This window comes from Aotus nancymaae, unplaced genomic scaffold (genome assembly GCF_030222135.1).
Source record: "Aotus nancymaae isolate 86718 unplaced genomic scaffold, 86718_ANA_hifiasm-v0.15.2.pri h1tg000062l, whole genome shotgun sequence".
NCBI classification, from domain to species: domain Eukaryota; kingdom Metazoa; phylum Chordata; class Mammalia; order Primates; family Aotidae; genus Aotus; species Aotus nancymaae.
In genome coordinates this window covers 34,193,182-34,208,471 of record NW_026988476.1, presented here as the reverse complement: position 1 = coordinate 34,208,471, position 15,290 = coordinate 34,193,182, and the positions used below count along the sequence as shown (strand labels likewise).

General features: G+C 38.9%; 1 protein-coding gene across 6 annotated transcripts in view; it reads left to right on the top strand.

The window, feature by feature from the left end:
• SPG11 (SPG11 vesicle trafficking associated, spatacsin) overlaps window positions 1-15,290 on the top strand; it is a 110,521-nt gene that overhangs the window by 22,425 nt on the left and 72,806 nt on the right. For all 6 annotated transcript variants that reach the window (XM_012442198.2, XM_012442200.3, XM_012442199.2 and 3 more), the window contains 7 exons: window positions 6,070-6,202; window positions 7,774-7,929; window positions 8,333-8,508; window positions 10,395-10,571; window positions 14,065-14,136; window positions 14,501-14,628; window positions 14,908-15,083. In XM_012442198.2, the coding sequence (XP_012297621.2) occupies window positions 6,070-6,202; window positions 7,774-7,929; window positions 8,333-8,508; window positions 10,395-10,571; window positions 14,065-14,136; window positions 14,501-14,628; window positions 14,908-15,083 (1,018 nt within the window). The remainder of the gene's footprint in view (window positions 1-6,069; window positions 6,203-7,773; window positions 7,930-8,332; window positions 8,509-10,394; window positions 10,572-14,064; window positions 14,137-14,500; window positions 14,629-14,907; window positions 15,084-15,290) is intronic.

Sequence of the window (15,290 nt, the reverse complement as noted above, 5' to 3'; positions counted from 1 at the left end):
GCTGAGATTGCACCATTGCACTCCAGCCTGGCGACAGAGCAAGACTCCGTCTCAAAAAAACAACAAAAAAAAGATATTTGGATTGTTTTTCTTTCATAAGTAACTGTTGAAGTTTTTTGCCTATTTTTCTTTTGGGGTATTTGTCTTTTTTTTTTTTTTTTTTTTTACTGGTTTTCACTGTTGAATATACTCTAGATACCAATTCTTTGTTGTATGTATGATGGATGTATTCTAGTCTGTGGCTTATCTTTTTACTTAATTTGTGGACTGTTTAATTTTAATGTAGCTCTTAATTTTAACGGAATTTAGTCTTTTTCTTTATGACCAATGCTATTCGTGACATGTATCCTTAAATTATATAGTTTTTATATTTTTTCCCCAAAGTTTTTAAATTATGAACTTTTTTTTAGTGCAGTGGAGCGATCTCAGTTCACAGCAATCTCTACCTCCCAGGTTAAAGCGATTCTCCTGCCTCAGCCTTCCAGGTAGCTGGGATTACAGGCACGCACCACTATGCCCAGCTATAAATTATGATTTTTATATTTAAGTTCTTTATCCATTTAAAACTTATACATGATATGGGCTATTTTAACTTTTTCCCATACTGATAACCATTTGTCTCAGCACTTTTTTGAAAAGTTCTGTCGTTTACCACTAATCTGAAATGTCTTGAGTGTCATATATTAAGTTTTCGCATATGCATGAATTTGTTTTTGACCTCTTTATTCTGTTCATAGGTCTTTCCTTAAGCCAATTCCATCGTTTCTTTATTATTTAGGAATTTAATTAGAGCAAATTCCCTTATTCTTTAGGTGTGCCTTTATTGTTGTCTATTCCTTAAGCTTGATTTTTTTAGGACTAGCTTGTCAAGTTTCATGAAAAATTGTTAGGATTTTTATTAGAATTACATTAAATCTGTGTAGCAAGTTGGGAAGAAATGACGTCTTTAGGATATTTAATCTTCCTATTCTTAGTCTCTCTTGCCGTTTTTGGGGAGCCTGGGGGGTCTTCATTTATGACTTTCAATAAACATTAAAATTTTTACAATTTTTCCATTAAAAGCTTGGCATCTTTTCCTTTATTTTTTTGGTATGTGTGTTGTATGTATATTTAAGTACTATATTTATTGTTTATGCTAAGTGGTACTTTTTAAATTACATTTTGTTTATTGCCAGTATAAGGAAATACAATTAAATTTCATGTATTGATTTTTATATCCAGCTTGTTAGATTTTATTGAATTTTCTATATAGTTAAAGTACATATAACATTAGAATAATGTAGCTTTCTTTCTTCTTTTCAAATCCTTGTATGTACTTTTTAGCACTTTTTTTTTCTTTTTTTTTTTTTTAAAGACCAGGTCTCACTCTGTCCCCCAGGATGGAGTGCAGTGGCACGTGCAGCCTCCATCTTCCAGGTGCAAGGGATACTTCCACCTCAGCCTCTGAGTAGCTGGGACTACAGGTGCATGCCACCACACCCAGCTCATTTTTAAAATTTTTTTAGGGATGGTGTTTTGCCATGGGCCCCAGGCTGATCTTGAATTCCTGGCTCAAGCAGTCTTCCCTCCTTTGCCTTCCAAAGTGCTGAGATTAGAGGCATGAACCACCACACTTGGCCACCACCTTTTTTCTTATTTGTGGTACTAGGATCTCTAGTATAACATTATCTAGAAGTACTGTTTGCCTTATTCCTGAGTAGAACACACACAGCTCTCTGTCTGTCTGTCTCTCTCTCTCTCTGTGTGTGTGTGTGTGTGTGTGTGTGTGTGTTTTAAGATACCCTTTATAAGGTTAAGTTCCCTTATGTTCCCTGCTATGAGGTTTTATCATGAATGGGTATTGGATTTTATTGAATGCTTATTCCATATCTACTGAGATAATCATATACATAATTTCCTTTAATTTGTTACTGTAAGGAACCACATTAATTTTTAATTTTTTATTGTGGAATATAATCTGTAAAAATGTATGCAGAATACAGTTTAACAAAATAATAATTACTATTATTATTATTTTGGAGACAGTCTTGCTCTGTCACCCAGGCCAGAGTACGGTGGTGTGATCTCAGCTCACTGAAACCTCTGCAGTCCAGGTTCAAGTGATTCTTGTACCTCAGTCTCCCAAGTAGCTAGGATTGCAGGTGTGCACCGCCATGCCCAGCCAATTTTTTTTATTTTTAGTAGAGACAGGGTTTCACCATGTTGGGCAGGCTGCTCTCAAACTCCTGACCTCACGTGAGCCACCTGCCTCGGGCTCCCAAAGTGCTGGGGTTACAGGCGTGAGCCACCGTGCCTAGCTTAGATCTACAGTTAATAACTGATTGTTTTGGAATACAGGTCCATTGAATGCTTTAACTTCATTTACTCTTAGCCTGTTTGTTATTATTGTATTTTTTTAACCATGTTAGACATTATTTTGTATTTAGGTTAATTTTTCACCTTTTATTTTGCTATTTAAACTTTTTTACTGAAAACAAAGACACATACATGTCAGGATCATCAATATCAGTTACTGTCTTCCACCTCTACATCTTTTCCCAAAAGACAGTCTTCAGAAGCCGTAACATGCATGGAGCTGTCGTCTCTTTTGCCTTTTTCTGGAATACTGCCTGAAGGACTTAGCTGGGGCTATTTTATAGCCTGCTTAAAAAAAAAAGTAAAAGTTATACATTCTAAAATAACAATTAAAAGTCTAGTATAGTAAATAATAGGCTGTAAGAATTTTTCAGCTCTATGATAATCTTGTGTGAACCTCCATTGTAATATAGCCAGTTGTTGAGTGAAATACTGTTATGTGGCACATGACTACTCAGTTTTTGCTTTTGTTTTTGTTTTTGAGACAAACTTTTGCTCTTGTTGCACAGGCTGGAATGCAGTGGAGTGATCTCCACTCACCGCAACCTCCACCTCCTGGGTTCAGGTGATTCTCCTACCTCAGACAGGCACGTGCCACCATGCCTGGCTAATTTTTTTATCATATTTTTAGTAGAGACGGGGTTTTCCATGTTGATCAGGCTGGTCTCGAACCCCTAACCTTAGGTGATCTGCCTAGCCCTAACTACTCAGTTTTAATAAAAGTTCCATGTGCTTGAAAATTGAAAATGTATTTTCCAGCCTAGGCACAGTGGCTCACACCTGTAATCCTAGCAGTTGGGAGGCTGAGGCAAGCAGAGGCCAGGAGTTTGAGACCAGCCTGGCCAACATGCCAAAACCCCATCTCTCCTAAAGATATTTTAAAAATTAGCTGGGTATGGTGGGTCACATCTGTAATCCCAACTACTTGAGAGGCTGAGATAAGAGATTCATTTGAACCCAGGAGGTAGAAGTGCACTGAGTGAGATTTTGACACTGCACTCCAGCCTGAGCAACAGAGGGAGACTCTGTTTACCAAAAAAAAAAAAAGGAAAGAAAAGAAACAAAGTGTATTTTCCATTTGTCACATTGGTCTTTTAATCGGAGGTAGTTAGACTGTTGACACTTTACCCAATTCCTGTTAACCACTATGAGATATTGTTACTTTGTGGATAATTTCTTCATATCTTCCAGTGCACTAATTCTTTCTTCAGCTGTGTCTAATCTGCTTTTAAACACATCTGTTGTGTTTCTAATTTAAATTTTCATATTTTTTTGTTTTTAGAATTACTATTTGGTCATTACTTTTATATGTGTGATTTTGTTAATCTACAGAAAAACTTTAAAAAATAGTAAAATGAACATTAAGTTACCTTTCACCTAGATTCACCAACTATTAACATTTTAGCACATTTGTGTCTTTTTTTTTTTCAACTGGAGTCTCGCTCTGTCGCCCACACTGAAGTGCAATGATGCGATCTTGGCTCACTGCAACCTCTGCCTTCCAGGTTCAAGCACCAATGTCTCTCACCTCCCTTGGTATATTAACACCCAAAACTTAGGCCCATTGGCTCTCAAAATCTGGTTTCTGGACCAGCAGCCCACCATGACCTATGGATTAGAAATGTAAATTGAAGGTCTCTCCCAATACCTACTGAATTAGAAAGTCTAGGGGGCAGGGTTTTGCAGTCCACAGCTTGACAAATTCTCCACATAATTCTTATGCACAATGCTTTGTGCTAAGGGTGGCAATTTTCTTTTCTCTTTTTTTTTTTTGAGATGGAGTCTCACTCTGTCACTCAGGCTGGAGTGCAATGGCGCAATCTCAGCTCACTGCAACCTCTGCCTTCCAGGTTCAAGCAATTTTCCTGTCTCAGCCTCCCAAGTAGCTGGGACTACAGGCACATGCCACCACGCCCGACTAATTTTTGTATTTTTAGTAGAGACGGAGTTTCACCATATTGGTCAAGCTGGTGGTCTCGAACTCCTGACCTTAGGTAATCCACTTGCTTCAGCCTCCCAAGGGGCTGGTATTACAGGCGTGAGCCACCACCCCGGCCTTTTTTTTTTTCTTTCTTTCTTTTTTCTTTTCTTTTTCTTTTTTTTTTTTTTTTTTGAGACAAGGTTTCGCTCTGTTGCTCAGACTGGCATAGAGTGGCACAATGAAAGCTCACTGCAGCCTCAACTTCCTGGGCTCAAGAGAGCCTTCTTCCTTAACCTCCCCAGTAGTTAGGACTACAGGTATGTGCCACCACACCCAGCTACTTTTTAATTTTTTTTGTAGAAACATGGTCTCACTATGTTACCCAGGCTCGTCTTGAACTCCTGGGCTCAAGCGATCCTTTCACCTCAGCCTCCCAAAGTGCTGGGATTACAGGCATGAGCCACTGTGCCCCACCAACTTTGTAAATGATCATACAGTAAATATTTTAGGCTTCTTAGGCCACATACTCTTCTTGTTTGTTTGGTTTTGGTTTGGGTTTTTTTTTTTGGAGGGGGAAGACAGTATCTTGCTGTGCTGCCCATGCGGAGTGCAGTGGTGCAATCTTGGCTCACCACAACCTCCACCTCCCAGGTTCAACTCATTCTCCTGCCTCAGCTTCCTGAGTAGCTGAGATTACAGGTGCCTGCCACCACGCCCAGCTAATTTTTGTGTTTTTAGTAGAGACAGTTTCACCATATTGGCCAGGCTGGTCTCGGACACTTGACCACAGGTGATCCACCCTCCTTGGCCTCCCAAAGTGCTGGGATTACAGGCGTAAGTCACCACGCCTGGCTATTGTACTATTTTTTTTTTTAACTTTTAAAAGTTTATTTTATTTTTGTTAATTAAAAATATGGAATGCGGCTGGCTCAGTAGCTCATGCCTGTAATCCCAGCACTTTGAGAGACCTAGGTGGGCAGGTCACCTGAGGTTAGGAGTTCAAAACCAGCCTGGCCAACGTTGTGAAACCCTGTTTCTACTAAAAATACAAAAATTAGCCGAGTGTGGTGGCTCAGGCTTGTAATCCCAGCTACCTGGGACTGTGAGGCAGGAGGATTGCTTGGACCCAGGAAGCAGAGGTTGCAGTGAGCTGAGATCACACCACTGTACTCCAGCCTGGGCGACAGCCTGACTCTGTCTCAAAAAAAAAAAAAAGACAACTGGCTTTTTGTGAATCTGGCTGGGCACCTCTACTAAAAAAAAAAAAAATTAGCTGGGTGTGGTGCTGTTTGCCTGTAGTTCCAGCTGCTTGGGAGGCTGAGGCACGAGAATCATTGGAGTTGGGGAGGCAGAGGTTGCAGTGAGTTGAGATCATGCCACTGTACCTCAGCCTAGGTGACAGAATATGACTTTATATTATACTGCCATAACATTTTAATTCAAATAGAATATAACTTAATTGTAAGGGTAATCCCTAAGAGCTTTGAATCGTTTTAGAATTATAAAATGGTAGAGCTGAAAGGTTTTGTATTCTAATAACCACCTGTTTCTTCTGGAGCAGAAATTGGGCCAGGCACGGTGTCTTACACCTGTAATCCCAGCACTTTGGGAAGCTGAGGCAGGAGAGGAGAGGAGGAGTGGGGAGGGTCCCAGTCAAAATGACTGGAGTCCAGGTATTCATGTAGTCTTTTGCCTCCTGTCTCACCACATTAAATTCTAAAGTTTTTTTTTTTAATCTGAATCCTGATTTTGTTTGCTATTGTTAATTTTTTTTTTTATTTTTCTCATTTCAGGCTGGGATAGAAAATCGTCAGTTGGACACAGTAGATTTCTTTCTGAAGAGCAAGGAAAATCTTTTTAACCCATCATCACAATCTTCCGTACCTGATCAGTTTGATCATTTTTCATCCCATTTATATTTAAGAAGTAAGTGGAATAAAGATTTCTACAGTTGTACTTATTTAATCTTCTTAATAACTTGCAAATTGTTGTCTTCGGTTTTCTGATGACTCATTTATTTGCCAAAACTTAGTCTTGGAATTTTATATACTTTATAGAAAGCTTCTTCTTGTTTTTTGTTTTTTGGTTTTTTTTTTTTTAAGACAGAGTTTCGCTCTTGTTACCCAGGCTGGAGTGCAATGGCGCGATCTCGGCTCACCGCAACCTCCGCCCCCTGGGTTCAAGCAATTCTCCTGCCTCAGCCTCCCGAGTAGCTGGGATTACAGGCACGCGCCACCGTGCCCAGCTAATTTTTGTATTTTTTAGTAGAGACGGGGTTTCACCTTGTTGACCAGGATGGCCTCGATCTCTTGACCTCGTGATCCACCCGCCTCAGCCTCCCAAAGTGCTGGGATTATAGGCGTGAGCCACTGCGCCCGGCTGCTCTGATGTTTTAAAAACTGCTTGAATTTCTAGAAAATGGCTTGGTTGCTGGTATTGAGCTGGGCTCCATTAGCAATTGTAGAGTCACTATTCATTTCTGTTGTTTGGTGGTTAATGATTTCTCCTCATTTTACTCTCACTTGCCCTGCTCAGCTCTTAAGGGCGGAGATGGGTCTGGAATGAGAAGCAATGGGAATAGCCTTTCCCTCCCCTAGGGGGAAAACCCGTTTCCCATCATTCTGGTCTCATAGATGTAATCCTAAAGGTGAGGCCAGTGCTGAGAGAAACAGGAATCACTTAATTAGAACCTTCAGCTGCAGATAAAACATTCAGCGTCCCACACTTCTTGCTTTCATTTGAATGTTTAGCACAGAATAGCTCTGCAATCAGACAGGCTTAAATTCAAATTTTGGCCCGGCCACTTACTTTCTTTTTCATTTTCTTTTTCACTCTTGTCCAGGATGCTGGAGTGCAGTGGCGGGATCCTGGCTCACTGCAACCTCTGCCTCCCAGGTTCAAGCAATTCTCCTGCCTCAGCCTCCTGAGTACCTGGGATAACAGGCACCCACCAGCACACCTGGCTCATTTTTGTATTTTTAGAAGAGGCAGGTTTTCGCCATGTCAGCCAGGCCGATCTTGAACTCCTGACCTCAAGTGATCCTCCCACCTTGGGCTCCCTAAGGGCTGGGATTACAGGCATCAGGCACTGCGCCTGGCCCTGCCACTTACTTTATAAATTAGCTCGGGCAAGTTACTTATCCTCTGAACCTCAGTTTTTTTAATCTATGGAAAGAGAATATAATATATACCTACCTCTTAAGTTGTTGAAAGGAATAAATGAGATAGCATTTATAAAACACCAAGTACAGTACTTAAGATGTAGGTGGTCAGCAGAAGGGTAGTTAGCAGTGATACCAGTAAATAATAACTATTAATAATTAGAATCATTTAAGATTTCAGGTAATAAGCCTTCATAAAAGTTTTGTGAGCTTTTTAAAAATAAGACATGGGTCCTTGTTTTATGTTTTAAAAGATTGTAACATGACATTTTTTGATATGTTAAGTTTATTGTGAAGATCCTGGTGTTCATGTTAATTTCTTTGGTTCTTTCTCAGATGTGGAAGAGTTGATACCAGCATTGGATTTACTTTGCTCAGCAATTAGAGGAAGTTATTCTGAACCCCAAAGCAAACACTTTTCAGAACAATTGCTTAATCTTACACTGTCTTTCCTTAACAAGCAAATAAAGGAGCTTTTTATTCACACTGAAGGTAAGAGTAGCAGCCAGGAAGGGGGCAATTCTGCTGTTCCTGCGTCAGAACAGATACAAGTGCTGCTATTGCGTGAGGCAGCATAAACTAGTGGCACATCATTTATTATGTTTGGGTAAGGTCAGTGTGTAATTCAGGAAGTGAAATGGGTTTTGATACTGAGAAAGTCGGTAGAAAGACCCAGGACTAATCGTGAAGAACAAGAAAAGGAAAGGGTTATATTAAAATACAGAGCTACTTCCTTGTAAATAGGAAAAACCTCAAACATATTGTTTGAAATTTTAAAATACCAAGTTTGAATTTTGACTTTATCTAGAATTCTTTTATATAACAGCTCATGGTTTATATTTATACACACATGCACACACATACACACAAATCGGCACATTGATATTTTCCACAGAGCTAGATGAACATCTGCAAAGAGGAATGAACATTTTGACTAGCTACATTAATGAACTTCGAACCTTCATGATAAAGTTTCCTTGGAAGCTAACAGATGCTATAGATGAATATGATGTACATGAAAATGTCCCCAAAGTAAAGGAAAGCAGTGTATGGGAGAAACTCAGCTTTGAGGTAAGCATGAGTAATTATCACTTCTTTTACTTGCCAGATTCAGAAGATCTGAAAAAACAATAGAAAAAACAGAATTCAGATTCTACACACTTGTGATTCAGAATGTTTGGCAAAGGTTTTAGGTTTTATCAGTTTTGGGATCTCTGATTATGACTTCAAATTTATGTCTACAAGCTACATTTATTTAATTCACAACATGGGTAGGCTCCCGCTTAATGCCAGATTAGCCCACTTGGGTTCAGTAACAAACACCCAACTCTAAACCCCTTAGTTTAGTGAAGTGGCACTCCCTTAGCAATACTCCCTCATTGGCTGAAGCCTGGTTCTTTGAACTCATGCATTCTGCCTGACATCTAGATAAATTGAATTGCTGCTGATGATTGGAAATTTTTATTTTATGACATTATTACTTAGAAGGATATTTAATTTTAATCATATCTGAAATTCTAATTTAAGACATTTTGCCCAGTTAAATTTTCATCCATCCGTTTGCCTTTTTTCCGTCACAGTAGAAGTTACAATAATAGAGCTAACATTTACTATTATCTGTGTGACTTAGGGACTGGAAGAATTCCTTCACCCACTGCAGGGTATTGGTATTGGAGAAACAAAAGCTAAAACAGCTTAACACAGTTGATCATAATCAATAGGGAATGAAAGTAATAGGATTGAGATGCTGCCAGGTTGTTAAGATTGCTGTTCTTGAGGTGGAGGGATTTGGAAGTACCTAGTGTGACTGCATTTTCTGCATCTCTTATTCATTGCCTAACCTTAAAAAGTAAGAAATTCCATACTTTTCCTTCTACTTTTTTGTCTCCTTTTTCCTGTCTCCTTTACAGGTTGCTCTTTCTGTTTCCCTCCTCTAATGTTCTGCAAGGCTCTGTCTGTGGTCCTCTTTGTACTCAAAATCGCTGATTTTCAACTTTTGCCAGGGCAAGGGGTTATAGTTTACTTTGATAAAAATTGCAGACCCTGTCTGCAAAAGTAGGCACGTGAATGTGTTCACATAGACAAAATTTTGTACATGGCTTAATGGGGTTTACAGATGCCTTTAAAGTGTCAGGTTGAGAATGCCTCCTTTCTGTTCTCTCTAGGGTTTAGATCTTCACTCTTGAGTATTTCTTTTCACATAGATTATTGGTAGTAGCCTTCTAATGCCTCAGTATCTTGAGCTTGAATCACTTTCAGTCCACTCTCTATATTGCTGCCTGGATATTTTTCTGTAAATATGTATCTCATTACATCACATCTTGCTTTTAAGGTCTTTCAGTGGCTCTTCAGTTTCGGGATAAAATCTACCTCATACGCAAGTTTCTTCATGATGGAACCTCTGCTTTGCTTTCAAGTCTCATCTGCTACTCTCTCGTTTTTTCTCCAGTTATATTGAGTAATTTGTAGTTCCCTAAAGGCTTGATGCAGTTTCTTTTCTTTGTTCCTCTGCATATAATATTCCCTCTTTTTGGAACACCTGCCCTCTTATCTCAGTATATCTGTGGAACACTTACTGGTCTTTAAATTTTTTGTCTCATCAGTTACCAATTACTTCTCCTAGGAAGACTGTGTCCAGGTGGTGGGGGTGGCGCAGGGTGGTGGTCATCCTTCTTACTTAGGTGTTCCTCTTCTGGACCTTCCTCTCTAGCACCCTGGGAGACTTTTATCACAGCCCATATATGGTACTATAATCAGTGTGTCTTCTGATAGCTCCTGGAGTGTAGGATCTTTGTTTTACTCAATTTTATATCCCTTGAACCTAACCCCAAATCTAGTAATAGATTTTAAATATAAGTTCCTTAGTTAGATGCTCAATAAATGTATAAATCTCATGTTGATAATTGTAATAAGGAAATGAAAAGGAACTTAAAAGGTAAACGTTTTTCTTTTCCTAGGAAGTTATTGCCAATGCCATTTTAAACAACAAAATACCAGAGGCACAAACTTTCTTCAGGATGAATAGTCATTCTGCTCAAAAACTTGAGGAGCTGATTGGAATAGGCCTAAATTTGGTCTTTGAAAATTTAAAAAAAAACAATATAAAGGAAGCCTCTGAACTTTTGAAGAATATGGTGAGTAGTGTAATCCATAAAGCCTTAAAATGTATTTAATATCATTTCTATTTACTATAAAATTGATTTATATTTATAATTATTTCAAAAACTAAGAAATTCATGTAATCTTTACTAGGAAATAATGATATTAATAACACTGAGAAGAGCTGGGAATGGTGGCTTATGTCTGTAATCCCAGTGCTTGAGAGGTTGAGGCAGGAAGATCACTTGAGGCCAAGAGTTCAAGACCAGCATGGGTAACATAGCCAGACCCTGTCTCCACAAAAAATAAAAAGGACATGGTGACTTGCACTTTATATTAGTCTATGCTCATACTGCTATGAAGAACTACCTAAGCCAGGTCTGGTGGCTCATGCCTGTAATCCCAGAGACTGAGGTGGGTGGATCACCTGAGGTCAGGAGTCCGAGACCAGCCTGACCAACATGGCGAAACCCCATCTGTACTAAACCTACAAAAATTAGCTGGCATGGTGGTGGGCACCTGTAATCTCAGCTACTTGGGAGTCTGAGGCAGAGAAAATTGCTTGAACCTGGGAAGCAGAGAGTGCAGTGAGCCGAGGCGGTACCACTGCACTCCAACCTGGGCAACAGAGCTCAAAAAATAAATAAATAATAATGAACTACCTGAGACTGGGTAATTTAGAAAGAAAAGAGGTTTAATTGGCTCATAGTTCTGCAGGCTATACAGGAAGCAGGGCTAGGGAGGCCTCAAGAAAGAAACTTATAGTCATGGCAGAAGAGGAAGAGGAAGCAGGCATGTCTTACATGGTAAGAGAAGGAGGGAGAGAGAGCAGTGGGGAGGTGCTATATACTTTTAAACAACCAGATATCATGAGAACTCACTTCTATCACAAAAACAGCAAGGGAGAAATCTGCCCCTTTGATCCAGTCACCTCCCACCAGGCCCCTCCTCCAAAATTGGGGGTTACAGTTTGACATGAGATTTGGGCAGGGACACAAATCCAAACCATATCACCCCTGTAGTCCTAGTTACTCAGAAGGCTGAGGGAGGAGAATCTCTTGAGCCCAGGAGTTCTAGGCTACAGTAAACTACGATTGCACCTGTAAACAGCTGGTAACAGAGCAAGACCTTGTCTCTAAATCTAAAAAAGAAATAACACTGAGAAATGTTTTGGTACTGAGAACTTTGTTTCTTTCTTTCTTTCTTTTTTTTTTGAGATGGAATTTCACTCTTGTTGCCCAGGCTGGAGTGCCACAGCACAGTCTCGACTCACCACAACTTCCCCCTCCCAGGTTTAAGCCATTTTCCTACCTCAGCCTCTCAAGTAGCTGGGATTATAGGCATGCACCACCATGCTCAGCTAATTTTGTGTATTTTAAGTAGAGATGCGGTTTCTCCATGTTGGTCAGGCTGGTCTTGAACTCCTGACCTCAGGTGATCTGCCAGCCTCAGCCTCCCAAAGTGCTGAGATTATAGGCGTGAGCTACCATGCCCAGCCTGAGAAATTTCTTGAAGATTTTTTCCCCTAACTTTATTTAGGTATGAGTGACAAAAATTACATATATTTATGTATTGTTTTGGTATGTATTTACATGGTGAAAAATTACCACAAGTAAGCTAATAAATATGTCTATCATCTTACATAGTTATGTGTGTATATGTGGTGAGAACACTTGAGATCTATTCTCTACAAATTCCAAGTATACAATGTATTATTAACTTTAGTCACTATGCTGTACGTAGGTCTCCAGACGTTATTTATATCTGAAAGTTTGTACCTTTTAACCAATATCTCCTTTTTTTCCCCTATCCCTCAGTTGCTGGTAATATCATTCTACTCTCTATTACTGTGAGTTCAGCTTTTTCTTAGATTCCATATATAAGTGAGAGCATGAAGAATTTGTCTTTCTGTGTCTGGCTTATTTCATTTAGTATAACATCCTCCATGTTGTTTAAAATGGCAGGTTTTCTTCTTCATCTTTTTTTTTTTTTTTTTTGTAGAGACATGGTCTCACTATGATGCCCAGGCTGGTCTCCAACTCTTGGGTTCAAGCAATCCTCCTGCCTTGGCCTCCCAAAGTGCAGAGATTTTAGGCATGAACCAACGTACTCAGCCTTTCCTTGTATTTTTTAAGGCCACATATTCCTTTGTGCATATACACCACATTTTCTTTATCCATTCATCTGTTGATAGACACTTAGGTTGTTTCCATATCTCTTGAAGAGATTTTTAAATGGTGTTTAAAAGTACTATCTGGGCTGGCTGCAGTGGCTCACACCTGTAATCCCAGCACTGTGGGAGGCTGAGACAGGCAGATCACTTGAAGTAGAAGTTGGAGACCAGCATGGCCAACATGGTAAACCTTGTCTCTAATAAAAATGCCAAAAATTAGCCAGGTGGGTGATACGTGCCTGTAATCCCAGCTATTTGGGAGACTGAGGCACAAGAATCATTTGAACCCGGGAGGCAGAGGTTGCAGTGAGCTGAGATCACGCCACTGCATTCCATCCAGCCTGGTGACAGAATGAGACCCTGCCTCAAAAAAAAAAAAAAAAAGAAAGAAAGGAAAAAAAGTACTCTATTAAAACTGGCACTTTGATTAGGAGGAGATAGTGTTTCTCATAGAAGACTTCACACATGTCCAAGCATGCACAAGAGCTCATTATTTGTTGGAGGACATTCTTTATTGTTCATATGACCCCTTATATCTCCACTCGAACTTTCTGGTAAATTAGGCCTTTGCTGGGGCTTTATGCTCTGTGGTTTTACTTCATATAAGAAGGGTAAGTCCTAGAAGTAGGGCTCCTAGACTAAGCTGAAATCTAGCTCTAATCTGCATGGTTGGGGTCTTGCCCATGGTAAGTTTCAGGAAGTGCAGAGTAGTGGAAATATGTGGATGTTGTTTACATTGATCTTTGTTTCCACTTGAATCGGCATACCAGATTGCTATCGTTTTGGTCCTGTGGTAGCGTAGCATTGCCTTAAATTGTTCTGTGTGCTGCCTTTGCTCTGACAAAACACTTAAGGACTTTAGGGATAGGCAGTAAATACATATAATAAATGTAGGAGAGCCAGGCAGGGTGGCTTATGCCTGTAATCCTAGCACCTTGGGAGGCTGAGGCAGGAGGATCACTTGAGCCCAGAAGCTCAAGACTAGCCTGGGCAACATGAAGAAATCCCATCTCTACAAAAAATAAAAAAATTAGCCAGGCGTGGTGGTGCACACCTGTAGCCCCAGCCACTTGGGAGGTTGAGGTGATAGGCTCACTTGAGCCTGTGGATCAAGGCTGCAGTGAGCTGTGACCACACTATTGTACTCCATCCTGGGCAACAGAGCAAGACTGTCTGGAAAAAAAAAAAATTAAAATAAAAAAAAAAACTGGGAAAATGAATATTTGAAAGAGGAAATAGCTATGGAATTCTAACAAGATAGATGTCTATAATAGAGTGTTTCTGTATCATATATTTATATTCAAAATGGTTCCTTACAAAACGTAACTTTTTTTGGTTTTCTATGCTTATTTTAGGGGTTCGATGTAAAAGACCAATTGCTCAAGATATGCTTCTATACAACTGATAAAAATATACGAGACTTTTTGGTAGGTAAAGATGAGACTATGTAGTATACGTTTGCTAGAAAGCCTCGGTGAAAAACTTGGAAGAAAACCTTGAACAACTTTAAGTAATTTTCCCTATGTTCGACTAATATCTAATAAGTAAAAGTGTGACAACCCCTTCATGTTTTTTAAGTGACTATTTTACATTTGTGGTAAAAGAAAATTTGTGTTAACATACATTAACTCAAATGTTCAAAATATAATTCTTGAATGGCATTTTATGTCATAACTTTTTTTAAATCTTTAATTCCTAGTACTGCCTTCTTTGATAATCTTAAGACATTATTTACAATTGTGTTTGATTTTTGTAAAGTCACTGCTTTAATTTAATTACTTTTTATTCAAGGTTGAAATTTTAAAAGAAAAAAATTATTTTTCTGAAAAAGAAAAAAGAACTATAGACTTCGTGCATCAAGTTGAGAAATTTTATTTGGGACGTTTCCAAGAATATATGCAAATCCAGTCATTTCCCAGGTAGTTTCATTAGTTCTCTTTTGATAATATTAAAATACTGTAGATAGTATTTAGTTTGTAATTGTTAGCACAAGGTTCTTATGTGGAACTGAGCCTGCATTCTCCATGGAGATAAAATTTGTATCAGACAGAAGGGACTCAAGAGTTTTCTGTCTTTGTAATATTTGCATACTCAGTATTATGTTTTCCCCAAAAGAGTCAGATGCTCTTGAGCAGATAAAAAGGAATGATGCTTTTTCTCCCAAACTAAAAAGAAAACATTTATATCACTGTTTTTAGGTATTGGATAAACGAACAAGATTTTTTCACGCATAAGTCTGTTTTGGACTCATTCCTGAAGTATGATTGTAAAGATGAATTTAACAAACAAGAACACAGAATTGTGTTAAACTGGGCTCTGTGGTGGGATCAACTAACACAAGAATCCATTCTTCTCCCCAAGATAAGTCCAGAAGGCAAGTGTGGAGAAAGCGTGAAATAAAAACATAATGAATGAGGATTAAATTGGGTATTGGTATTTAAATATTTCAATGTGTCTCAATTTTAGAATTCCTTTAGGGAAATAATATTCAGGTTCTTTAAAATGCAAGTCATTGCATTAAGACCTTTTCCTTAGAGTTTCTGGAAGGGATTTATAATGTGCTGGTAAAATTTTAAAAAAT